The 27,686-nt window shown below is 37.8% G+C and overlaps 1 protein-coding gene across 1 annotated transcript; it reads left to right on the forward strand.

The window, feature by feature from the left end:
* The first annotated feature begins 3,658 nt into the window (after positions 1-3,658).
* SELENOT (selenoprotein T) lies at positions 3,659-26,491 on the forward strand. The gene is made up of 6 exons (XM_044670853.1): positions 3,659-3,812; positions 18,714-18,824; positions 20,721-20,847; positions 22,001-22,088; positions 22,657-22,810; positions 25,752-26,491. The coding sequence occupies exons 1-5, from the start codon at positions 3,679-3,681 to the stop codon at positions 22,773-22,775; spliced, it is 579 nt and encodes a 192-aa protein (XP_044526788.1). The 5' UTR covers positions 3,659-3,678; the 3' UTR covers positions 22,776-22,810; positions 25,752-26,491.
* Positions 26,492-27,686: the final 1,195 nt, after the last annotated feature.

Genomic DNA, 27,686 nt, shown 5'->3' on the forward strand with positions numbered 1-27,686 from the left:
TAGGCCTTCCCAATGTTCTTTCTTTTTTTCTTTCTTTCTTTCTTTCTTTCTTTCTTTCTTTCTTTCTTTCTTTCTTTCTTTCTTTCTTTCTTTTTTTAACCCTTACCTTCCATCTTGGAGTCAATACTGTGTATGGCTCCAAGGCAGAAGAATGATCAGAGCTAGGCAATGGGGGTTAAGTGACTTGCCCAGGGTCACACAGTTAGGAAATATCTGAGGCCAGATTTGAACCTAGGACCTCCTGTCTCTGGGTCTAGCTGGCTCTCAATCCACTGAGCCACCCACCTGCCCCCAAAATGATGCAATTTCTTAAATTTTAAAATCTTTTTTATAATGAAATTAGCAATCGTCAACAAGCACAAGTATAAATAACAACAACAAAAAGGATTATTAAACTATAAACTTCTATTATATATTTTAAAAAAACCCACTAGGTCAATAAATATTTATTAAGTGCTCATACACACCAGGGACTGTCCTATGTGCTAGGGATTCAAAGAAAGGCAAAAATATGATCCCTGATCTCAAGAAGCTCTAGCTGGGGAGACTGCATACAGATAACCATTGTCTGCACAAGATATATCCAATGTGAATGGAAGGAAGGGATCTTAGAAGCTGGGCCCAGGGAGTTGGGTTTTAAACTCAGATTTTTCTCACTCCAGACCTTCAATTGGTTATTCTATAGCTACTTCTATTGCTACAAGTAGGGATGGGCCCTGGTGGAAGAAAATATAGTGAGAGGGTCAACAGAAATGATTTGGATTCTTTTTTAATTCTCAAGTTTTAAATTCTTAGTTCTCAAGCCCTATTATGAAGAGGGCAAGTTTGGTGAACAAAATTATTAAAGTTCAGATTAAGGTCTTAGGGCTCCTCTCAAATCAGTGTGCTAGCAGTGAGTTGCCTGATAATTGTGGGAGAGAGCTGCCATCAGAGGACCTGGGTTAATCTCTGTTCTCCCACTTGATGTGACCTTGGGAAATTGTTTACTGCTAGAATAAATATTCAATTATTATTATCTTTAAAATAAGTATTAGATTTAACAAAATAGCAATTAAAATGCCATACTTGTTTTTTCCCCCTCTGAACTTCCTTTCATGTATTGTTTTAGCATTTCATTGACCTTCCTTCCTTCCTCCCTCTCCTCTCCTCTCCTCTCCTCTTCTTTCCTTCTTTCTTTTTCTTTCTTTCTTTTCTTTCTTTCTTTCTTTCTTTCTTTCTTTCTTTCTTTCTTTCTTTCTTTCTTTCTTTCTTTCTTTCCCCTTACCCTCTGTCCTACAATAAATACTAGGTATCTGTATTAGTTCCAAGGGAATAGAGCTGTAAAGCCTAGGCATTTGCAGTTAAGTGACTTGCCCAAGGTCACACACCCAGTGTTGTGGGAGAAACACACCCAAGTTTGTAGCAGGGTCTGGCCCCAAGAATGGGAGACTTGAACTCTGTTTAACCCAGAAGTAAGAAAAGAATTTTATTTGAAGAATAGGTTTATGGTGATATAATAGCCTAATAGTTAGTGGAATAGTCTGGGGGCTAATCAGGCAGCTTTAGGGCTGATGGACAGGTCCACGGGCTAGTAGAGTAGCCTCTCTGGAGCTAATGAAATTACAGCTCTCCACATGCTGAGTAGCAGCTCCAAGTGTGGAATAGAAGCTCCATATGTGGAGTAGCAGCTCCAGCTATAGAGCAGCAGCTTCTGTTCTCTGTGTATCAGGGTTGGCATAGTTAATTAGGGTCTGGAGGCTATTTTCCAGAGAAATTTTCACCTCTCCTGAAAACCCTGGAAAATGGGCATGACCTAATTCAGGCAGAGGTGTGTTTTGAGGTTTGACATGTATGTCTAGGGGAATAAGGAGCATGTACAAGTTTGGGGGATTCTTCTGGGATGCCAGAGTCCCCAGTACACAGGCCCCTTGTTTCCCCATTGTCCACCTTGTCATCACTTGTCAGTGTGGGAGAGATCTTGCTGCCCTTCTAGAAAGAGAATATAGGATGGGAGGAAGGATGTGGTAGTTAATTATATCTTACAGTTTTTATAGAACAATATATGTAATTAATAAAACAGATTAGGCACAAAGCTGATGCCTAGTATAGAATATTACAGATCCAGTACACAGAATGATCAATCTATAATTCATACTTGACTACTCCTTCCCTTGTCTCCATGTAAGCCATGTAATTGTCTTCCCTATTCTTTATTTCCCAAAGGATATAAGACCCCAAGTTCTTCAGTTCATTAGAAAAATCCCCTTTAGAGCTGCATTTTCCGGGAGAAAGTGTTCCCGGAATTCCAGAGCTTGTCTTTGTGTGGTATTTTGCGAATGACTGTGTGGAGGCTGTTTGAGCATTATTTCCCTTGTCCTAATTAAAGACTCATTCTTTCTAACTAATTTGGTGGTTCTGTGCTTTTCAAGTTGACACGCTGAAATACAGGTTTTGCAGTTGATATTTAACCAATGCTAACTAGGGAGAAACACAAGATTTCTGAGTATAAGGGTCTTGTTCCTATTATTACCCTTCACTGCTTGCAGTCTGCCCCTATCACTAGATGCCTGTAAACTTCCTCCTCCTCTTTATGTCTATGTCTTGGCTTCCTTCAAGTCTTAGCTAAAATCCTACCTTTCTGCAAGAAACCTTTTATGTACTAATCTTAATGCCATCCCTCTGAGATTGTTTCCAATTTATCTCGTTTGTATTTTAATCTTTCCTGTAGACTGTGAGCTTCTTGACAGCGAGGACTGCCCTTTTTCCTCCTTAGTATCCCGAGTTTAGCACACTGCCCGGCATATAGCAGGCACTTGATATATTTTTATTGCTTGATGGATTATTATGGTACATAGGCGTTTGCATGTTGCCTCTCCCACCAGATTGTGAGCTTTCTGCAGGCAGGGAGTGCTTTTTCTTTCTTTGTAAAGTTTTATTTTTGCTTTTCTTTGCATTTCGGGTACTTAGGACAGCGCCTGGCACAGAGCACGCACTTAATAAACCTTTGTTAACTTAATCTAAGAGGGAAGGCACTAGTATTAAAGGGACCAGGAAAGGTATCCGGACCGGATAACTGTTTTGAAGGGGGAAAAAAAGGTGGCTTTCACTAACGACAAAACGGCAGTAATAACGACTAGCATTTGCTTGGGGCAAAGAGCTTTACATGTTGTCAGGGTGCTATTATTATTCCCATTTTACACAAGAGAAACAGGCTGAGAAAGCTAGTTTTTTGCATCACACAGATAGTGTCTGAAATAGAATTTGAACTCATCTTTCTGACACACACTCCCTGCCCCCAGGCCCTTTTAAAGTTTCCTTCCAGTACTAAAAAGAGGTGCGTGAGTTTCACGTAAGGTGCACCCAGAATCCTGCGGACCCGAGATTTCCTTACTCTTACGCCTGCGCGCAGTGATCCTCCAGCCCGACCTTGGGAGATGAGCGCGTGAGCGTGAGCGTGCGCGGGTGGGTGGGAGCGAGAGACAGAGAAAGATTCCTTCTTGCGCTTGCGCCTGCATCAGCTCGGGCTCGCGCTCACGCTCGGCTCACGCTCGGCTCGGCTCGGCTCGGCTCGGCTCGATTCGGCTCGGCTCGGCTCGGCTCGACTCGGCTCGCGCTCGGCTCGCGCAGCTGCTGGTGGCCTGGCCCGACCCTGCCCTGCTCAGTGTCGGGCTGAGCGGCGGCCGCTGCGGCAGGGAGACGATGAGGTTCTTGCTGCTCCTGTTCATGGCGGCGGCGGCGCTGCAGGGCGAGGCTTCAGCCGACACCGGCGGCGTGCCGGGCAAGCGGCTCAAGATGCAGTACGCCACGGGGCCGCTGCTCAAGTTCCAAATCTGGTGAGCGCGGTGATGGGTGGCGGAGGCTGGGGCCCGGCAGCCAAGCGAGGCCGGGGCTGTGCGGCCTAGTGCGGGCGGGCCTCGGGGGAGGACGCGGGTTGGGGGCGGAGGTCTCCTCTGCTGGCGACACCCACGTGCTGCAGAGAGGGGAGGGGGGCGCCTCCAAACTTTGACAGTTGGTTCCCTGAGCCAATGGTGCTTCTCGGACCAGCCACAGCCCTGCAGCCAGGGCAGGGTACCCGCGGGTTCGAATCCCGTCTCCGCGGCCTTGCCCCTGCTTCGCCAATGCAGGGCCTGCTTCGGGTGACCTCTGGGGTCCCTCTTCACGCGGGGCTTCGGGGCCTTTGGCCTAGAAAGAGGCATCCCGAGTTCCGGTAACCGACTCGTGGTCCTTGAACCCGAATAGGATGCAATGAGACGCTTCCCTCTGCCGGGGGGCTCGGGCCTCCCCAGACCCCCCAAAAGCCCCGGAACCTCAGGAGTAAAGGCAATGGGGCAGAACTGGAAGGGACCTCAGAGGCGATCGGGCGAACCCCGTCTTTCAGCAGGTGAAGGACGGGATGCAGTAAGGCGCTTTCTCCTCCTGGGTCACGAGCTGCCCACCCCCAATTCCCAGAACCCCAGGAGTAAAGGCAATGGGGGAGAGCTGGAAGGGACCCCAGAGACGATCGGGCGAACCCCTTCATTCTGCAGATGAGGCACTTAAACTAGCCTGACTTAGCAAGGTCACCCAGGTAAACCAAACCTGGCTTCTGAACTCATGATCCAGGGCTCATTCCCCCAGGGCCAGGAAAACCGAAACCAACCTGGTTTCATTTTTTTTATAGCCCCAAACCAAGCAGGGTTCGATTCTTTTTTCTTTTGCCTTTCTTGAATGATTTAGAAAATTATAATTCTTACCATATTAAAATAGATTCATTTGGAAAAAGAATGAGCTTGAAACCAGAGGAAGCAAAATACAACTTGCAAACTGCAGTCTCATCGTGTCCATAAAGTTTCTATCCTCAATCTTTACCCCAGGGTACTTACTGATATAAATGTCCACTAAAAGAAACGCTCGTTTTCTCTTTTTAAATGCTACTTTTATGCAAGCCTCCCTCCCCCCCATGCTCAAATGACAAAAATTTCCTTTGGGGGGGGGCTCTTCAGAACTTGAAACAGCCCATAAAACAAGGTCCCACGAAAGGCAATTATGTTTGAACTTTAGGGACCGCGTGCTTGAGCACCCTGATGCGTAGGGTTTCTCTCCAGATCAGTGGAGTGGAAACAGCACTGTGTCTGAAATCGGAGGAAGTGGGTTTGAATTCGGGTTCTGCCAGGCCTAATCCTTGTGACTTTGGCCAAGCTGTCTCTCTTCCCGGGGTCTCACTTTCCTTCCTTACAAGGATCCTCATTGTCCCTTCCAGTTCCTAATCCTTAATTTAAAAAAAAAACAAAACCTTTGTCTTTTTTTTTTTTTTTAACCCTTCTATCTTAGTATCTATTCTAAGATGGAAAACCAGCAAGGGCTAGCCTGTGGGAGTGAAGAGACTTGACCAGGATAGTCAGGAAATGTCTGAGGCCAGATTTGAACGGAAGTCTCTGGACTCCAGGCCCAGTGTACTATCCACTGTACTTTCTAGTTTCCGGTTCATTTCTTTTCTTGTCTTAACCAGCTTTTATTTTTCAGTAGAAATTAAAAAAAAAAACCATACACCAAAGCCTCTTCACTAATTATGATAGAAACTAAATATTCAAAATATTAGGGCTTTAAAATTGATTTTAATCACGGCACACCTGCTTTAGGAAATGGACTTTTTTCCTTGGTCTTCTATTCTCCATTTGATATTTTACAGTTTCAGTTTAGCTTTTAGATATTGATTTTTTATATTTGTAGACTTTCCTCCCCTATAAATATGATAAATATTATGAATTGTTTTAAATGAATGTACATCTGGTCAGAAACACTCCATATATAACAAGCTTGCGTTTTACTTATTCAAAATATTGTGCTTATCTCATTTGAATGCTTTTGAAACCATATGCGACATTGATTCAGGTTTTTCTGATTTTTAAATGAAGATTTGGCCAAAGAACTCATTTTCAAATTTGTCCCTGTTGTGCAGTCTTGAGTAAAATATATGATGACTTAAAACTCTTGTTTTGTAGTTTGTGAAACAAATTTGATTTGCTTGGAACTTTGATTTCATCAATGACCTTCAGTGGGTTTTAAGTTTTTTGATTTGGGTTTTTTTCTGTTTTGCTTTTGTATAGGTCTAGAGTAAAATATATGATGACTTAAAATCTAGGGCATTTCATCTTTTGCATTTCTTGCTTATGTGCCTCTTCATTAAGGTATTAAGTACATAACAAAAAAAAGTAACAGATAATTACAGTAGTAATAGAAATTAGCAAAAGAATACACTAAAAAATTTTATACTGCATATACTGTGGATAGACAGCATTGCCTTTGGAGTCAGCTTGTCTCTGATACTTGTTGGCTTTAATATGTAGGCATGTCCCTTCACCTCCGTACTCATCATACCTTCTCTGTATTGGGGGAAGGGGTGCCCTAATTGAGAGCTTCCTGATCCCAGGGAAATGGCAGGTCCAGTCCCTTCATAGCTATGATATTGGGGTGGAGGTGGTGGGAGCAGGTGGAATGGAAGGGAAATTGGATAAGTTTCATTCAGACTTCACAACAACTTGTGAAATAAGTCTAATAATTATTTTTATACCCATTTTGCAGATCAGAAAAATGAGGGGGCAACTGGGTAGCTCAGTGGTTTGAGAGGCAGGCCTAGAGATGGGAGGTCCTAGGTTCAAATCTGGCCTCAGACACTTCCTAGCTATGTGACTCTGGGCAAGTCACTTGACCCCTCCCCCCTCCCTCCCATTGCCTACCCTTACCACTCTTCTGCCTTGGAGCCAATACACAGTATTGACTCCAAGATGGAAGGTAAGGGTTTAAATTTAAAAGAAAGAAAGAAAGAAAATGAAAATCAAAACATTTTAGTGACTTACCCAAGATAAGCACTAGTGGCAGATTTAAGCCTTAAACCTGGGTCTTCTGACTAGTCAAATATGTTATTAGTTCCATCTACTCCACTGTTACTGTCAAATTCATTTGAAACATAAAAAAGTCATATAAACTTAAATGCTCATTAATTATAATTGAAAAAATTCTATAACCAAAGGGATAATGTATTTTCATGGGGTTTTAAATTATTTTAAAGTTTTCATTTTTTAAGCAATTCATATTTAGCATAAATAATTTTTCTGTAAATTTGTTTTGAATTTGACATTACTGTTTTTCAACTCTTAATAATCTGCTCTGGTGTACTGCTATTACATCAGCATAGCAACACAACACACAAATGGGACCAGAGGGAGACGTATAGTGTTTTGTTGTTGTTTTTAACAAGACAGAATTCTCTTCTATCTTCTTGATCATTACCAAATGCCACAAGATTGCTGTAGTGTTTTGGGGGCATTTGGTTTTTAATTGTAAATTGATGGAGGGAAGAGGTTGGGTGTTAATTTTGACAGTGACATCGGTTTTATATGTGGAAACTAAAGCAGTAGCTGGATATTTGAGCTTTTAAATTTTTATCTAAGAATAAATTTTCTTAATCAGAGGCATAGCCAGTGTTCCTTTCAGTTTTCTACATCTGTGTATGGTGAATTTCATTGTGTTTAGATTTATTCCATATATGAGTAAAGGTGGTTCTGAGAAAGAAAAACAAAAAAAGGTTGTTATTGTTATGGACTCTTCTCTTCCCTGCTTTGACTCCCACCATTTATTTGACATGGATAAAACCTTGTCAGGGTGAGATAGTTAAGAGGCTTGTAACACAAGTATCTTTCCCTTCCTTCTGGTTCCTTCTACAAATGTTAGGCCTTTTTTTTTTTTTTTTTTTTAAGCCCTAATATCTTTTATATATATTCTTCTAAATTTTATTTGTTACAGGGGTAGGCAATGGGGGTTAAGTGACTTGCCCAGGGTCACATAGCTAGGAAGTGTCTGAGGTCAGATTCAAACCTAGGACCTCCTGTCTCTAGGCCTGACTCTCAATCCACTGAACCATCCAGCTGCTCCCCAAATATTAGGCTTTAAGTAATTAAGTTCATAACGTTTAATTGATTGTTGCAGCTTAAAGAGATAATATTGGCCCTTACATTTTTTTGTTCTGCTTTTGAGGGGATGATTATTTAGTTACTTAAGGCTTTTAAGAAGTTGACTTGCTCACAGAGTATTAATAAGACTTCTTTATCTGCCAAGGTGTCAAAACATAATTTTAACGTATCTAGAAATGCACTGTTAAGCATAAGAATTGAAATTCTTTTATTTGTGCTACCTATGACTTCAGGGAAACACCTTCTGAATAGAGTTGTTGAATGGAACAGTCCCTTAAAATTGATTTGTCTTTAAATTTCTGTGTATATGTCATTTGGAGTCAGGAAAACAACAATAAAAATAGAAGTTCTATGGAATGACTGTGGTATAGTGAAAAGAGTGCTAGATGTGGATTCTGGAGCCCTGATTCAAATGCCAGTTTTGTTACCTACCTGCTTTTGGGGAGCTTCATTTGCTTTGTAAAATGAGGAAATTGGACTTCATGACTCTAAGGTTCCCTCTTTCAATCTGAGCTTATGAATGCAGGTGTACTGCAAATGTTAATTACGGTGAAATGCTGGAGGTTATATTAGTTACTACAAACACTTCATTTTCTAGAGTTAGGAAACTCTTAATCTGTCAGTAACTTACTGTTGAACTTGGCTCCCAATTAAGAAGAAAGGTAAAAATAATTCAGTAATAGAACATCACATAAAATGACAGCTTCCAAACTTCAGATTGAGTTAAAAAATTTTTTTTAATCTTACCATAATATGCAGTAGTTTTACTATGCAGTAGCTACTAATCAGTATTCATAGTCTGCATAGTATACTTTTCTAAAAACAAAATTTGTAACATTGAATTCAACATTGTAGCCATGGTAGATACTATTTGCTTATTTAAAAAAACAGAATTCATCATTACATAATGTCTTAGGATACTTGTTAGAAGAATTTTGATGGGTTTTTTAATTTCATCATCACCTTTTAAGGCAGCTGGTAGAAATTTTATGTTAATATTTCACTTGATAATACTTCCTAATGTAAATTATCACCTTTTTGCTTTTTGATATATAAAAGTCCTTTCAGCTTTAATAGAAGTGTGAGTGTGCTCCAAAGACTGACTTCACACTGATGGAGTCCAAGTCCAGGAAGCTTGTGCACTGGTCCTTCTCAGATGGCAAAGTCTGATATTGGCAGGCATTGCTTCCCATTAATTAATGGGGACCTATAAGTTGCAGGAAAGGAAACCACTTCATATTTCTGGCCTAAATGCCAGCAGTAAATTTCCCAGCTTTTTGCTAGGGAATAAGGAAACCTTGTAACTAGGGTTTAGCATAAACTAATAATAAGCCTTGATGGAAGGATTCCAGAACTTTGGATAGATCCTCTGTGGAGGATTTGTGGGTCTGTGTCTGTGGGAAGAGTTTCCAAAAAGTACTTTTATAAAGTCTAGATGTCACTTTTATCTTAGCATTTCTGAAACTATGTTCTGTGAAAATCTGGTATTCTATGAAGTGTGGATCCATGAAAAAATCTTTTTATTTTATTTATTTTTTGATTTTTATTTTGAATATTTTCCCATATTTACATATTTCATATTCTTTCCCTCTCCCCCAAATCCCCTAAGCCCCCTTAGCTGACACATAATTCCACTGGGTTTTACATGTATCATTGATCAAGACCTAATTCCATATTATTGATAGTTGGACTAGAGTTATTGTTTAGTGTCTACATCCCCTATAATATTTCCATCAGCCCATGTGTTCAAGCAGTTGTTTTTCTCCATGAAAAAATCTTGATGCTTACTTAGTCAGATCTCCCTCTCAAAATATTAATTTTGAAATTGTTTTGATTGTTTAGGTTTTGTGGGTGGCAGTTTTTCAAAATGGCAGTAGGTTTGATTTCCTCATACTGTTCCAGAATGTGCCCAGTCCCTCTTTTGTGAGGATATTCCAGATAACCAGGACCAACATTCATGACTTTCTTTAATCCTGAAAGTGCAATGGGAACCAGATGAGTTTGGGCTTTGCTGCAGTCTTTGCTCTTACCCAGTTCCCTTTCTGTATTCCTTCTTTCCTTTGTTATTATTTCCAATAAGCATGGAAGGGAAGAAAGCATGCGTTTGTATGCTGAATTTGTACATCAGCCATGATTTCAGTGTCTTACATTATGAAATGTGTGTACCATTAAAACTGTAAAAGATGCAATTGTCTTCAAAAAATAAATCTCAGGACATTCTTTTCTAATTAAGAGCACAGAAAAACCTATGAAATATATGAATTTAATGAGTTTTTTTAAAGATTCTTTTGTCATGGAATTTATTTAGAAGAGAGATTATCTAGCTCAGCCTCAATTTTACAAATGAAAAACTGAGGCCATAGAGGTTGTGCTTTATCCAAAGGCATCCAGTCAGGAAACTAGCGTAGTGTAGGATTCCATATTCTGCCTGCTTCCTAATACCATGCAGTCTCTCCAACTTAAGGAAAAAAGAATAAACTCAAAATCCTCTTTCAATGCATTTGCTCATTGTTCTTTTAGAGTTCTGGAGCATTTACCAAGTGATAGTTTGGCATGGCTTGGCATTTGTACACAGGTATGTACAGGTTGTTTATGGGAATCCCCTACCTTTTTCATTCTCAATGGGGAAGAGGTTGTGTTACTGACCTGGAGCTACTTGTTGCCCATTGACTTGGGTTTGCTGCTACAGAACTCTCAAGGTCAGGTAAATCTCCCTCTGGCTGTCAGCTCATCATCTATTTTGTACTCCAGTGAGCAGATCTGACTTCAGAGTGTTCACAGCTAAAGTGGTGCTTAGGAGTCACTTGTGTAACCCCCGTTTAAAGATGATGAGAGCTTCTAAATAGCATGCTGAAGTTCATACAGAAAACAAGCAGAGAACAAAGTCTGAAATAGCTCCTTTAATTCCAGGTCAGGTGTTTCTGCTCGACTGTGGCTTCCTGGTTAAGTCCACAGATTACATGTGTTTCAGCTCAGTTCTAATAGTAGAAAGAACAAAGAAGATGCACATAATTTTAGGTAAAGCACAGTTATTGAATTTGGAATGGAAAAGAAAGATGCTGTTAAATGATAGCAATCCCAATGAAATTCTCACCCAGTAGTCCTTCGTGCCTGGGCCATTTGACTCTTCTTTGGCAGCCTAGTTCCCCCCCACCCCCCATAACCACATGGAGGTAGGTTTCAGTTCAGACCCCTCAGAACCCCCCTGAGCTTCCCCAGCAATAGGAATCACAGATGTGTGCCTCCCCACAAGTATACAGAGAGTATACAGAGAGACTATGTGATGGGGAAAGGACAGTGTACTAGATGTTAGAAAGGCTGGCCAGAGGGCAGCTGGGTAGCTCAGTATATTGAGAGTCAGGCCTAGAGATGGGGGGTTCTGGGTTCAAATGTGGCCTCAGACACTTCCTAGCTGTGTGACCCTGGGCAAGTCACTTAATCCCCATTGCCTAGCCCTTACTGCTCTTCTGCCTTGGAACCAATACATAAAATTGATTCTAAGAGGGAAGGTAAGGTTTAAAAAAAAAAAAAAAAAAGCCTGGCCAGAGTCCCCTCCTTTACCTTTAGTGTGTGACTTTGGATAAGACCCTAGTGTCTTTGAACCTCAGTTTTTAGAAAGAAAGATGTTTGTCAGCTTGCTTCGTAGGGTGTTGTGATTATAAGAAATAATGTTATGTGAAAAGGCTTTGTACAGCACACCATCTGTAGAAACAGTTTTATGCTACTGTACATTTTCTAATTGTAGTCAGCTGACTTTCTGTAAGCTTGTTCTGCTTCTTCTAGATGGAGCTCTAGAAGAGAGACCATGAAAAAGATTTAAACTCATCAGAGTATTGGTATAGACATTCACTAAAATCCTTTCCAGCATTAAATTCTATGTTCTTATAAGGTGGTTTGTTTTCATTTTAACTACTAAGACTTTTCTCTTTACCTAGGTATTCTCGACTATAATTTGCTCTTTATTTACCAGTGTGGCATATAGACTTTCTCCAGTTTTTTGCATCATTTTTTTTTGCTGGAAAAGACTAAATTAGCTTGTTTTTAGTTTTGTAAGACAATATACTATTTATCCATATCATTTGTTATGCCTCCTCCCAGCTGGCAATGTGATATAATGATAGAATACTAGATAGGAGTTGGGAGAGATCTGATTTGGCATTCCCTTTCTGACATTAGTGGTATGACTTTGCCTCTCTGAGCAGCATCATTTTCCTCATCTTTAAAATTGGATTAATAATACCTATGCTATGTAAATACCTGTGAAAACCTTAAATTGACATTTAGGTAGGGTGTGTGTGTGTGTGTGTGTGTGTGTGTGTGTGTGTGCATGCATGCATGTGCATTTCCTTATAAAATCTGAAATTGTCAGACATTCCTTTGCCATCTATGGATTTGTTAGATCAGATAATGTTTGGGTTTTTTTCTGTCACAGATTCCTTTATCAGTTTGGGTACTATGGACCCATTCTCTGAATAGTATTTTTAAAAATGCATAAGGTTACAAATGAAGCCAATTATAGCAAAATATAGTTATCAAAAATATTTTTTTAGAATAAGTACACAGACCCCAGGTTAAGAACCCTTATTTTAGATAATTTGTCTTTCCTCTGGTCATGGTTGAAGTCAGATTTCTTTTAACAGTAATTATCTGTTTCCCATTATCTGTTTTCATTCAGTATTGTGATCATAGGATTATATGAATCTTTCCTTTGAATTAAGAACCCTTACATTCTTTCTTAGAATCAAATAGGCTCTAAGGCAGAAGAACAGCAAAGGCTAGGCAGTTGGAGTTAAGTGATTTACCCAGCGGTCCCACAGCTAGGAAGTGTCTGAGGCCAGATTTGAACCCAGTTCCTCCCTTATCCATGCCTGATTCTCTACCCACTGGGCTTCCTGGCTGTCCCTTTCCTTTGGATTTTCTAAAATCAGTTTTCCTAAAGCCTAGCTAGCTACCTGCCAGATTATGCCAGATGTTTTCATTTCTTTCTATTATTACAATTCAAGTGAAGTCTCTTTCTCTTACATTTCATGACATTCTTACACCCACAATTCTTTTTGAGTCAAAGCAGCAGTTTCCCTTGTTACTTCTGTTTTCTTTCAGATGAAACTCAGCAAGGTAAGGCAAGGCAAGAATTAATCCTATTTTCTGCTTTTAGCAGACTTTGACTTGAAGCAGATGTCAGGGTAGTTAAAGTCTCCCCTTACTACTGTAGCTTGCCTCAGTGTGGTTTTATAATCTTTATTAGGAATGTATTCATTACTTGTTGCCCAATAAATCTATTTCATTTGCTTTAGAAAATGACATTTGGTAACCCATACTGTATTATTTTTGTATATATCTTTCCAATAAAGATTCACCCAATATGAAGGAGAAGAAGGCCTCTGGCTCTTTAACATTTCAGGGAAATTAGCATACTGGTTATTCCATGACTGACCTGCCCCCCTTTCCCATGATATATAGCTTCATGAAATCTTTTACACCCCTTATTGTAATTGGTCAGTATTGACAGTGTAAATTATATTCATTCTGCATTTTAATTGCCTTTTGAATCACCTGCATTTTTAAAATGCCAGTTGTGCCTTGCCAATTCCCAATTCTAGGTTATCCCATTGCGATCTTCTTTTTTCACTGATACTCATGTGCTGCTGAGCCCTGGAGAAAGGCATGTAACTATGCCAACTGAGTTGAATACAAATTTGTTATCTAATCTCAATTGGGTTCTTGCTGTTGCATGACAAGCCTTTTGTTCTTCTTTGATTTTTCTATGACTCTCTCCAGAGCAATTATTCCAAATCTTTTCTTCTCTTCATACCTAGAGCATCTTCTTTAACTAATGATCAAGTTTCTTGCTTCTTTCCTGAGGAAAATATAGACCAGTGATGGTGAACCTTTTATAGATGGAGTGCTAGGCCCCACTCCCTAGGCCAAGTGCTGTGCCCCTTCCCTCCCCCAGACTGCATGCTGTGCCCCTTCCCCCACAACATGCTGGGTGTGGGCACCCCCTTCCCCATACACACACAGGGGAGGGAGAAAGTGCTTCCATTGGGCTGCTGGACAAGAGGGATAAGTGATGTAAGGAATATCCTCAGTGATTATAGAGAAGGGGAGAGGAGTGGCTCGAGCATCTTCTCTCCTCCAGCTCTGCCACCTGTGAGTTGTCCACTTTCCCCCCTGTGCCACTACTATTGGGCTTCTAGGCAGAGGGGCAGGTGATGTTTGTCCTTGGAGAGGGGAAGAGGAGCAGCTCTGCTTGAGTCTCTCTGCCTTTCTAGTAATAAATTCTGGGGGTTAGGGGGTAGGGAGGGAGAGCCCACAGAGGGAGCACTGTGTGCTATCTTTGGCACCCATGCCATAGGTTTGGCATTACTGGTATAGACCATTGGTAGCAATCTCCTTTTTGTCCCCTCTCCCACATTTTAAAATTCTTCATTCTCCCCATTTCTCTCATATTCAAAAACAGCATTCTTTGCAAGGATTTCTTCAACTTCTGATTTGAGTTTCCTGTATCATCACAGTACTCCATTACTATAATGAGAGATTATAATATGCAAAAGCTATTGATGTAATTTTAATCTATTTCCTCTTAATCTGCTTGAGAGAATTTAAGGGTAATAGGAATATTTGTGTTTGCTGTGCCACCAGCCCTAAACTTAATGCACGCTAAAATCTAAACAAGATGTTTTGTGATCCAATACTACAAATACACTAAACTACTCATTCTAGCAGCTGCTAATTTGATAAACAAATAGAAGAAAAAATTACGGGAAAGAAAAGTATGTTCTTTTGTTAATTTTGAGGGGAACTGGATGTTTTCTGAATATGGGAAAATTTGAATATTTTAGTTCTCATATTCCCTTTTGGCAAGTGTTAGGATGGGAAGTCTCCCTTCAGACTCTCCTTTCCCCCACCACATGCCTATCAAAAAGTACTGATTGGTTCAAAGTGAGCCTGGAATTAGAGTGGATGAATGATCACCATGGTGGTTACATCCTAATCAGCACAGAAGTGTTATGATGTGAAAGGCTCCATTCTCAAAGATAAATCAGGACTGGAGCAACAGTGGAGCAGTATTGTGGGTTCTTAGGGGATAATGAGAGCCCAGAATGGCCAATGGAACTTCAGTTAAAGATTAGTTAGCCTGGGGGGGCAGCTGGGTGGCTCAGTAGATTGAGAACCAAGCCTAAAGATGGGAGGTCCTGGGTTCAAATATGGCTTCAGACACTTCCTAGCTGTGTGACCCTGGGCAAGTCACTTGACCCCCATTGCCTAGGCCTTAACCACTCTTCTGCCTTGGAACCAATACAGAATATTGATTCCAAGACGGAAGGTAAGGGTTTAAAAAAAAAAAAAGATTAGTTAGCCTGTTCTCGATAGTTTCTTTTATATGCACTTATGATATATTTTATCTATGAGTTTTTATATACTATTTTTTCTTTGTGAATAAATAGTAAAACACAAACTTTAGTAGTCTAAGCATAGTATGATAAGGATAAGAAGGGAGGAAGACATGCCTTATGTACCAAACAAGTTTTCAGCTGTAATGGTAGCAATTGAAAGAAAAAAGAAAAGATTATTTATTGACAAATTGGTACTGCTCACTGACCAGAGGAAACTAAGCAGTCTAAGAGCAAAAAGGCCAGGGGTATGAGTTGCTCTAAACTGGGGTGTTCTAAGTAATGAAGTTTAGAAATTAGTAGAAAGACACCCCCCCCACACACACACACACACAGGTTCTGAAAGAAGCTGGCGGTGTTCCTGGAAAGCTTACTTGGCTGATCAAAGCATAAGGCCCAGATCCTATACAGGCACACAAAATAGTGTAGAAGATGATCCAAAGTACAGAAGTAGGCCTTCCTCAGTATTAAAGGAGGAAAAAAGACATAAAAAACAAAGAAATGTCATTGTATTGTAAGGTACCATCACGCTGGTTGAATATCAAATAAGTGATATTATTATTGCCTCCAGTTTCAGTTATCATTCTTAAACCATTGAGGACCTCTAGGAAGTTCAGATTCTGCTTCTGTAGACTGATAATTCTTTGTATCCTCTAAACCTGCCAAGAGCAGTGAACAAATAGCCAACTCCCCTCTCTCCAGAAGCCAACTAAGAACAATCCCCAGGTTTGCTACTTAAGTCGTTGCCTAAGAATAATGAATCTTTCTGTATTTTGTTTGATATTCCTGTCACCTCATAAGAATGTTGTGACAAACTATCAAAAGATTAGAACTAGAACAAGGAGAAAGTAACTTTTGAGGGTCATAAAAGGGATGTTCAAGAATTCCAGAACTTAAAAAGATTCTCAGTGCTAAAAATAGCATTATCACCATTAACAAATATATATTAAGTATCTGGCCTGACCACAGGACAATGTACCACATCAGTTGGTATGTAGAATACTAATGTTTCCAGGACAAATAATAAAATATTGAAGATCCAAGGAGAATATCTATTCGCTGTCTATCTGGATATGTATAGGCATCACAGACTCAAAATGGCCAAGACAGAACTAATTATGTTTCTTCCAAACATGTTTGTTTTCATCCCTCTCTCTTGTCCTCTGTATCCAGTTTGTTATCAGTTTTGTAAATTCTAACTTTAGAGTATATCTTTTATGTCCATCCCCTTGTCTCCACTTACACAGCCATTACTCTAGTCATGGCCTTTATCATCTTTTGCTTGGACTATTGGAATAATTTCCTAATCATTCTCCTTCTTTTCAGTCATTCCTCTATCTAAATCTTTCCTCCACACAAGTGGGCCATTGACACTCCTAAAAGGCAACTCAAGAAGTTTTGGTTGTTTTTCCTTTTCGAGGGTCAAAAATGGACTCCTCTAATTGGCATTTTAAGCACTTAATAGTCTGGTTTCAACCCATCTAGATGTATTATTCATCTTATTTCATACTATTCTTCCTTACCCAGCATTCCAATGCTGGTATGTTCTCTCTTTCCCATTTAGAACATTCCATTTCCCACCTTTCCTTATAGCCCATCCTTTAAAATGTACCTTGTCTTCACCTACTTCTTGGATGGCTTCTATCAAGATTCAACTCAGGCATTTCCTTCCACACTTTCCTAATTCCCTCAGGAGTTAATCGTTTTTGTCCTTTAAACTGTTGAATAGACATTTTGTATCAACTTATTTTGTGTCTGTAGGTATCTCTCCCCAGGAGACTAAAAGGTTCTCCAAAGGTATTAGGGTGCCTAACATTCCACTACTACACCAACATTGCTGTGTCCTGTCCCGTTCCCACTGTTTTTCAATTCTCTGTCCTGGCAAGAACAGTTTAGGGAGTTCTCATTCAGGGCTATGGGATTGTCTGCCCAGCACTGGTGGGTGCTACATGCCCTTGTACTTATGCAAGAGGACTCTCCCTTGCTACCCTGTTGCTGTGTGAGCAAAATTCTGTGGCCTGGATTTGGGGTCTTCATAGCACTGAAAAGAGGGAGCAGGGCTTATAGTAATGGATTGAGTTTTGTTGTAAGCCCATATTTCAGATCTTTGGATCTGCTAGTACAACCTCACTGCCAGAAGGTTGGAGGTAGAGTGCTAAGTAAGTTCTTAGGATCAGTGAGCATCAGTTCATAGTTTTAGGCAAGTTTAGTTTTTTTAAATCTTCTTTTGGATTCTGAATGTCTTAAGCCATGGAGTTACCTGCACTTGCATTATCTTGGATGCACAATTTCTGTTCTGGAGAGGATTGAAGGGTCATGGGAATTACAGAAAACATTACACTTCTGTTTTGCTGCTCATGTGACTAGAAGTTGTCACTTTTATTTCTTAGTATAAATCACAGACCCATATCTGCCCCCTGAAGAATATCCAGTTGGTTTGTAGCTAAAGGGCACAATAGTTTAAATAAAAAACTTCCAGCACTTTTTTTTTTTTTTTGCTGAAAATCCATTCTAAATTAGAGAAGTCTTTTCTATACATAACAGTATGCTTTTAGGGAATGGGAAAGGTTAAAAAAGAGCTAGCCATTGGTGGTTAGCTGACTCATCATTTTTGCTTAGATATTTTTCCACAAACTACCTTTATTTTTCCTTCTACTTGCCTCTTTTAGTGCTTCCAGGGACAAGGTGATGGGTCTAGAGACAGGAGGTCCAGGGTTTGAATTTGGCCTCAGACACTTCCTAGCTCTATGACCCCAGGCAAGTTACTTAACCTCCATTGCCTAGTCCTTACCACTCTTCTGCCTTGGAACCAATACACAATATTGATTCTAAGATGGAAGGTAAAGATTTAAAAAAAAAATACTTAGTGACAGTTGTATAACTGATTAGTGGAAGAGCTTGGTACTCCTGACTTCCACTCTGGTACTATAAAAGTGAGAGAGAACCATTACATTTTCTCTTTACGTAGTGTCCTTTTCTACTTCATGTTCTTATCTTTTTCTTTTTGCTTGGACATTTGCAGAAATATGTATTTTTAATCTCATCACTTCCAAGCTCAAATTTCAGAAGAATAAAATGAACTAGCATAGCATTTCTCACTTTTTGTGTGCTTTATGAAAAAAACTATTGCTCAAAAGAGCTATAATTTGTGGAAAATCTTTATTTACTGGGATACTTTTTTTTAAAAAAGCTTAAAAATATATCTTTTCAGGAGAAAAGATGAGTAGGAATTCATTGCCTGGACATTGTTGACTTTAGTCTATTGTTTAATATATTTTAACTAGGACCATTTTATAATGACAGAGGCAGTAATTGCTGGGTTTTTTATGCTGTGCCAAAATAAATCTTGGTAAATAGTTCTAAATCATCTGATGAATTTTTTTTCTTATAGTGTTTCCTGAGGCTATAGGCGGGTGTTTGAGGAGTACATGCGGGTTATTAGCCAGCGGTACCCAGACATCCGCATAGAAGGAGAGAATTACCTCCCTCAACCAATATATAGGTGAGTATATGATAGTAAACTGATAAGAAATAAAGAAATTGACCTCTGAGTTTAATGGATTGGTTTAACTTGAAATCCTTTGATTTGGTACCCATTATTTTGGTCATATTTAAGCCAGTTTGCCTTGCATTTTCATTTACTTTTTCCCTCATCGCTGTAATGGTATTTCTTTGTAAGTAACTTAACCATGTTTACACAAGTGGAAGTTTTTTAATGTTTAAAAAATTTTAAATCATCTTCAAAATGCAATTTTTAGAAAACATTTAGCTAAAATAAATTTAAAAAATTTTACTTTTCATTTTCTTATTTAATAAGCATTTCTTTTTTCTCCCACTTTCTTCTCTCCTGCTTCATTAATTGAAGAAAACAAGCCCTCCACATTCCTCCTAGCAAATATGCATGGACAAGCAAAACAGATTCCCATATTAATCATATCCAAAAAACATATGTCTGATTTTGCATTCTGAATCCATAATTTCTTTGTCAAGTGATTGGTAGCATCTGGAATCATAGTTGTTCTTTGGGTTGATCGGCATTTTAAAGTCTTTCCAAGTTTGTGTCCTGACAATGTTGTTATTATATAAATTATTCTCCTGGTTCTGCTCACTTCCTATATGTCAGTTCATACAGGTCTCCCTAGGCTTCTCCAGAACTGTCTCTTTCATAAAATCTTCAAGAACAAGAGTATTTCATTATCTTATACCATAATTTGTGTGCCCATTCCCCCAATTAATCATCACTCCCTTCATTTCAGTTCTTTACCACCACAAAAAGAGTTGCTATAAACATTTTTATTCATATTTTCCTTCTTTCTTTCACCTCCTTAGGGTAAAAATGTAGTAATGGTATCATATATAAGTTAAAAGAGCAAGCAAAGTTCAGTAACTCTTTGGGCATAGTTCCAAATTGCTTATCAAAAGGGAAAATTCACAGATCCATTAACAGTGTCTGAATTTACCTGTAGTCCCTTCAACAATTATTATTTTCCTTTCCTGTCAGCTCTGCCAGTCTAATGAGTATGATGTAAAAGTTTTAGCTTGCAATTTTCTAATAATTTGGAGCATTTTTTCCACATAGTTATTGATGGTGTATATTTTTTCCTTTGAAAACTGTTTCTTATCCTTTGACTATCAATTGGGAGAAGGCTCTTATAAATTTGAACAAGTTCCTTATATATCTTAGAAATGAAACCATTATCAGAGAAATTTGCAAAGACTTTTCCTGCTCACTGTGTTTCCCTTTTTAATGTTAGCTGTATTAGTTTTATTTGTGCAAAACCTTTTAAATGTTTTGTAATCTTAAAAAACATTTTTAATACAATATTTGTGGAGGAAAAATATCAAGAACTCAAACTTTTGTAATTGAGGTAATATTATAGTTCTTTAAGTTAAACATTTAAGCACCTTTTTTATGATGGGTATTTGGGAGACAGTAACAAAAATTTTTAAATAGTATCTGTCCTTGATGAGTATATCTTACAACAATGATTTCATTTCATTGTTTAAAAGTTTGTTTTTTTAACTGAAAAATAAAATTTAGTAGCTATTTTGATTTACTGTGCAGTTTTATATATGCCTTTAAGAAATATTTTTATACTTTTGAATTAATGTAAGAAAGCAAGAAAGGAGCATTTCATAGGAATTTGTTTCATCATATGTTGGCTTGTAAATAGTAAAGATGATGGAAAAATATGGAATATGTAAGAAAAATGAAAAAAACTCAGGACAGGACATGGAAATGGGGAAATTTTGTTACTGTTTTGTTAAAAGTTCTTTACACACACATTTCATATAAACCACAAATATAAAAAATTCACAGTTTCATATATAACCTTTTTTGTATATTTGCTAATTGTTACATTTATAATAAAAATGGATTTTTCTTTTCTTTTGATAGACACATAGCATCTTTCCTGTCAGTCTTCAAACTAGTATTAATAGGCTTAATAATTGTTGGCAAAGATCCTTTTGCTTTCTTTGGCATGCAAGCTCCAAGCATCTGGCAGTGGGGCCAAGAAAATAAGGTATGTAGTTGATCTTCATTTCAAGTTGAAAGTGAAAATGTGGGATAATATTGTTATTGGAAGAGCTTGATATTTAGCTTTGGGCTGTTGGTAGTGGCAGTGGTGGCTTTTGTTTTGTTTTAGTTTTTGGAATCTAATGATTTCTTTTCCTACATTACAGGTTGAGTCTTCTTAAGTTTGAGGCAGGAAACTTGGGTTTCAATCCTTTACCTAGCACTGTGTGACAAATTGTATAAGATATCTGAGGCTTAGATTCCTTTGTGGAAAAGGGGGTTAATAATACTTGTACTGCCTACCTCATGGGGCTATTATGAGGAATATGCTTTGTGAATCTTAAAGCATTGTAGAATTATTCATCATCATTCTTTTTTCTCTTCATCTGTCCCATTAAATATTGTTTCTCCTGAAACACTAGATTTCGTACTGTCAACGCCTTTAAAAACCAGTTTTGTATTTTTTCTTAACTTACTAGGATAGAATTAGCTAATCTCTCCTGGACAGCAGAGAAGTATCTTGTTTCTTGTAGATCTCCTTGGCCCTCCTTGAATTTTTAGAATTTGGGAGTTAAATCTGTTTCAGCAGGAACTGAGAATGGACTCTTGGGAAGAAGGGGAGATTGGCATTCACAGGGAGGCAGAATGCCAATTGTTATTTTTCTCATGTAATCTTATGATAGTTTGCTAGAAATATGAGCCTGCTTATGTTTAGTTTTATAATAACAATTTTAAAACCCTGTAATAGGCCTCTATGTGAAGTTGCTGAATATTACATCACTCTTCCTTTGTGAATAATTTTAAAAGCTTTTCAAATGAACCATATCACTTGTATAGTTGTTCTTTTATTACAATTATTTGGGTCATTAAGATCCTTCTTTTAGATATACTTTCTCCAAAACACAAATAAGGATTCTTAAAATCTTTTAACTGAATTAGTAATGAAATTTAAAAAAAATTTTTTTGTTACTATTATTGGACATTGGGAATAGTTTGTGTGTAAACTATAGAAATGTGCTAAGGAAGAACAGAATTTATCAGATGAAATATTTCAGATAGAAAATATTGAGAATTTAACACATTATGTATTAAGTATTTTCCTCTTAAAAATCACATTCTCTGAAATATAATAGCAACTTTGAATTTTTCTTTTCTTTCAGATTTATGCGTGTATGATGGTTTTCTTCCTAAGTAATATGATTGAGAACCAATGTATGTCAACAGGTGCATTTGAGATTACTCTAAATGGTGGGTTCTAAATGTTTTTCATATTGCAGAACATTATTATCTTACTCTTCAGGCAATATCAAGCATGATAAATGCAAAACTTTTTTCTGTCATATAAGAAGATTGCTTACCTTTGAGAGAATAATATAATTTTTTCACTGTCATCCTGATTCAGAGAATATTGTTGAGTTCTTTGTAGATTTTAAGCCTCTTTATCCTCTATGTCAAACATTGGTATATAATAATAGCTAGTGTTTCTAGTGTTTTAAGGATTGCAAAATACTTTTACAATTATCTCAATTTATCCTCACAGCAAACCTGGGAGAGAGGAGCTATTTTTACTCCTGTTTTATAAATAAAACAAGACAAATAGAGGTTAAGTGACTTGCCCAGATTCACACAATTATTAAGTTTATGAGGCTGAATTTGAACTCAAATTCAGTCAGTCTTCTTGATTCTAAGTCCTCTCCCAAGCTGCCTTGAGAGGTACATTAGGAAATATTTTGATTCTTTAGAATAGAGTAAAATTTTCTAAATTCTAGTTGACATAGAGCTATCTTTAATTATTTGGATTATGTTCTTTCTGTAGATGTCCCAGTGTGGTCAAAGCTGGAATCTGGTCACCTTCCATCCATGCAGCAGCTTGTTCAAATTCTTGACAACGAAATGAAACTCAATGTGCATATGGATTCAATCCCACATCATTGATCACAACCCCATCTTTCAGCCCTGAAAACTCTTTTGTAAGTAGTTAAAGTGTATGTACCGCAGCTACCTAGCAACAAATAGCCAAGTCCTGGATATAATGTGTATTTCCATTTTGATTCAACTTACAGTGACCTGTTTCTTTAACATTGTCTTTATGGGAACTGTTGACACATAAAAATATCATTTGTTTGAATCTACCAATATGACATGTTGTACTTGTATTTATTCTTTCTCCCTTGTGGCTCAGGTTTCTTAGCATTGCCTGATCCCTTGTCCCTCAAAGTTTGAGGAAGGAAGAAATAAAACTAGATTGAGAATAAACTAACAACACAATCACTTGCCCAGTTAATAACTGTGATAAGACCTGTCTACTAATCAATAAAAAATTACTTTATAATAAGATAATTAAGGGATGATATAATCAAATCATTGTAATGAACTGCACATTTAATAACTAATAATAACTGCTTTTATTTTTAATTCATAAAAACTTGGAATCAGTAGAAAGTATTCTTTCTGAATGGGCAGTTTCTACTTACCTTTTCCTCTTAATGTAGCTATTTGACATCAAATTATTTTTTTGTGGACTCTTTCTCGTCTTAGCAAAAACAAAGACACCTTATAATTTATACTCTTGGCAGCAGATGATGAATAACTATATATTAAGTTCCCTTGTGCTAAACAGAATATATGTGTATACACACACAACCCTCCCTCCCCCAAACATTTTTTCAAGAAAAAGGCATTTTTAACTTACTAAATTGTGGTTAAGCATAGAAGAGCACACATGGACATAGACAAGGTATATATATATCACACTGGTCCAAGGTCAAGTCACCCCAAAATATAGGTGAATCCCTAAAAATTAGATGCTTGAAAGGGAAAAAAATGCACTCAAGCATATATTGAACAATGATTCCATTTATGATACACATTTAGCCATTAGATTGGAATCTACTGTCATATTCCACATGAGAAGTTAAAAATGGCAGTATAGAAATCAAAGTAAAGACATATTAGAGCAGTTTATATAAAAAAAGTATCTGTGGGAAGAGACCCAATTTTAAAGATATTAAAGGTTTTATTCTAAAATACCTGAAAGAAGGCAAGTATAACAAACACTTGGGAAAAATCATTGATTTTACTATTACAGAAAAGGTGATCTAGGAAACATCAATTTCCTAGGGACAGCTAGGTACCACAGTGGATAGAGTGCTAAGCCTGGTGTCAGTAGGACCTGGCTTGAAATCTGGCTTCCTAGACTTCCCAGATACTTCCTAGCTTTGGGACCCTGAACAAGTCATTTAAGCTCATTTGCCTAGCCTTTGCTGCTCTTCTGCCTTAGAAGACAGAAGGTAAGAGTTAAATAAATTTAAAAAAAAAAAAAAAGAAAGGAAAGTAGCAAAAGAGAACATCAGTAACTAGCAGCCCATATGCCATTGTCTATAAAAAATTTTTTCCCCAAGAAGATTCTTTGGAAGGTATTAACAGCCCTGAAAATAATATGAGAATGAGAACAAGCAGGCTTTGACAAACAATATTCTACATTTCTACATCAGGCTACATCACAGTTGTATAATTAACTGAAAGGTGAAGAGAAGAATATGATTCCATTGTGTGTGTTCCATTGTTGTTTGTTGGCTATAAAAATATATATATATAAATATTTTAATTTTATTTTTTTAAACCCTTAACTTCAGTGTATTGGCTCCTAGGTGGAAGAGTAGTAAGGGTGGGCAATGGGGGGTCAAGTGACTTGCCCAGGGTCACACAGCTGGGAAGTGTCTGAGGCCGGATTTGAACCTAGGACTTCCCGTCTCTAGGCCTGACTCTCAATCCACTGAGCTATCCAGCTGCCTCTATTAAAAAAATATTGATTCAGTATAAGGAAATATAGCTTTTGAGGCTTTCTGACAATAGAGTAAGTCGTGTGTGTATCTGTGTATAAGTCACAGGATTCCAAGAAAGGTGTAACAACTGAGAAAATTTTGGCTCTGTAATTATTCAGAATAAAACAGAATGTGTATTCACTGAGTGTTGGCTAGTATTTGGAGGCTTTCTAGAGCAGAGTCCACATGAGAACAGAATTCCCTCTAAAGAAATCCTCCAGATGTTTTTGTTTGTGGATAACCTTGGGCTGAGTGTATCAAGTTTATGAAGGCTGCAAAGCAATCTCCAAAAAAATTCATCCTCACAGTAGGATAGACCAGATAAATGACTATGTGCAGTTGGATAGAGAGCCCATAAAGCTGCTCCATTAGCATGGTGCTGGCAAGGTGCTATAGAGACTGAGCTGGGCCTGGAATTGAATTAGGAGGAAGAGCCTGGGAGAGGGGTGGCATTTGAATATTGTACCAATTTTTCAATAATCTCAAGCTTTCCCATCTCTTTATTATTATTTTGTTCCTGTGGTGCTTTGTTACTTTGAATCACAGTTTCCAAAGAATCAAAATTGCTAGTGATCTAAAGAATGATGAAGAGATGTTTTTTTGGGTGTGTGGGGGGAAGGAATTGACTGATATCATTTCACAAATGACAAAGTGTGCTAAGGAGCAACATGAGGATTCCAGGAAAATGTATGATGAGAAAAGGAAGTGGATTTCTTGGGTCAATACAAAGAGTGAGGGTCATCAGACAGACCTTCCCCCCCACCCCCCCCAAGTGTTTCTTGAATTGATGCTCATCACATCAAAGGTGTCCCAATTTGAGAGGGGCCATGCTCTGTGGAAGACTTAACAAATAGACACAAGCAAGAATGACTTAGAACAGCAGGGCATGAAGGGGAAGACCCGCATTGGGGACATCATATACACAGATTAGGAGGAAAAATGCAACCTTTCTGTGGATGAATGTGAATGTTAACATTAGGTTTGTGAGTGTATTTTTGCTTTTGAGGAGCCATATTCCTCATTTTGCTTCATATCTGATTCAGGGGATGGCTTTTCTGAAATCATCTTCTTTATTAATATATTTCAGGCATTAATGGATTTTTGCGAGAGCAGCGTGGTTGGCACCAATGAAGGCCTGTACTGAAGACAGCAAGCTGTTAGTACAGACCAGATGCTTACTTTGCAGCCTCGTTGAACTTCTTGGAAAACCTTAATGCAAGACAGTCTTTCAGTGCTGGCATGTTTTGGAATACTGCACATTCATGGAGTGCAATAATACTGTATAGTTATATTTTTTTTAAAGGGTTAATTCAGCCAGTTAATTGTTTTAAAATGCAGGCATTACTACTTGTAACTTTATTTCTTAGTCATGTTTGGGGGAAAAAGTGGCAAATTGAGTTAATATCTGATTTTTTTTCCTTGAAAGATTAATGTCTTACATCTGTTGTGATTTTATATGCATTTATGTTCTTTTTGTAGTTTAAAATGGATATTTGGGGAAATAGCTGACATTCCTAAGTACTTTACAAAAGTCTGTCAAACATCTCTAATTTGGTTATGTCCTGTTTGTATGGTTTTCAAAATATTGCAAATTGTGAACAATGCATTATATACTAGATTATGAAAAAAATTTGTCCTGAGTACAATACCATTTTTGTGATTCCAAGAGAACTTCTAAAAGACCAACCGCTTTTTCAATCCTATTGTCTAGCTCAAGTGTCTTGCCTTGACCAGTCTAATGAATTGATTAACTGGGCCTTTATACTTATCCTAAATATAAAACTAAGCAAATTTAAGTTAAATAAAAAGTTTTCATTTCCTGTGTAATGTGCCTTTAAGCATTATATTTAATAACAACGTACCTAAATCTTTTTTCTTTGCTTACAGAAAATCTAAGAATGCATACTTGAGTTGTCTAAATGATAGCTCATTTTTCTGTTAGCTGAAATGCTTATCTTGTTCAAGAAAATGCAGTTGTATCCTCTTTATAACTTTGCTGCTGGAAAAAAAAAATGACTACTCATTTACCCAACAGGGTGAATATACTGTATCAGATTTTTATCAGATTCCTTCTGTTTGCTGGAATTAAAATCTGATGCACAGTCTGTTGAATGCATGGGAAAACAAACCAAATTATAATGGGATTCTACTGTTAGTATCTTCTCAAGGAATTCTGATGTTCCAATTTTCTTACATATTAGAGTTCTATTTTTATACTTATATTGTGATGGCAATTATTTGTTAGATTAATTTAAAACCCTGTCCCTTGGTGAAAAGTCCTTGGATATAGTGACCAAATTTAGGTCCCATAGAAAAAAGTCGAATGTGTGATATTTAAGCATGGTTATGAAATTCAAATTCATTATATACTTAGGTGTATTAGTTGCTCTCATGAAGACAGTTCATTTAGCAAATAATTAATTAGCCTTGACAATAGAAGTGTAAGAAGAGTATAGCTAATGAATTTGACCATTTTTCTTTCTTGCTTTGGCCTTTAGCTGGTTTTGGTCTTTAACTGATAAAGTCTCAACACTGTTAAATTAAAAGTAATTCATTAGATTGCCAAAAAATAAAAATGAACTTTCTTGGTGATAAAGATGTTGAATATCATATCAGTAATTCAATGAGCAAGGCCAATGTCCTATTCCCATTTTAACAACCAGAAAACAGAAAATAATTCAGAGGCCATCAGCATAAAATGATAGTTATTAAGAGTCTACAGTACAATGTATTGACTGGTTGTCATCCTTACCTTGGAGTTGTTTGTGATCTTGGTGGAGGGAGAAAAGAGAGCTTTATGTAGAGAGAACACCTTTTCTGACTTTGTTATTGTGAAATGATAAAAATGACAAAAACTAAAGGAGGCAGAAGGGTTCAGGATAGGCCCTTCTACAGTACTTCATGGATCATTTAGAACTGGAAGGGACCACAAAGTTCAAGAAACTGAGACCCAGAGACACTAAAGGATTTGCCTAAGATCACTCAGATAATAAGTAGCCAAACCAGGATTCAGACTCAGGCC

This window comes from Gracilinanus agilis, chromosome 3, assembly GCF_016433145.1.
Source record: "Gracilinanus agilis isolate LMUSP501 chromosome 3, AgileGrace, whole genome shotgun sequence".
Taxonomy (NCBI): Eukaryota; Metazoa; Chordata; class Mammalia; order Didelphimorphia; family Didelphidae; genus Gracilinanus; species Gracilinanus agilis.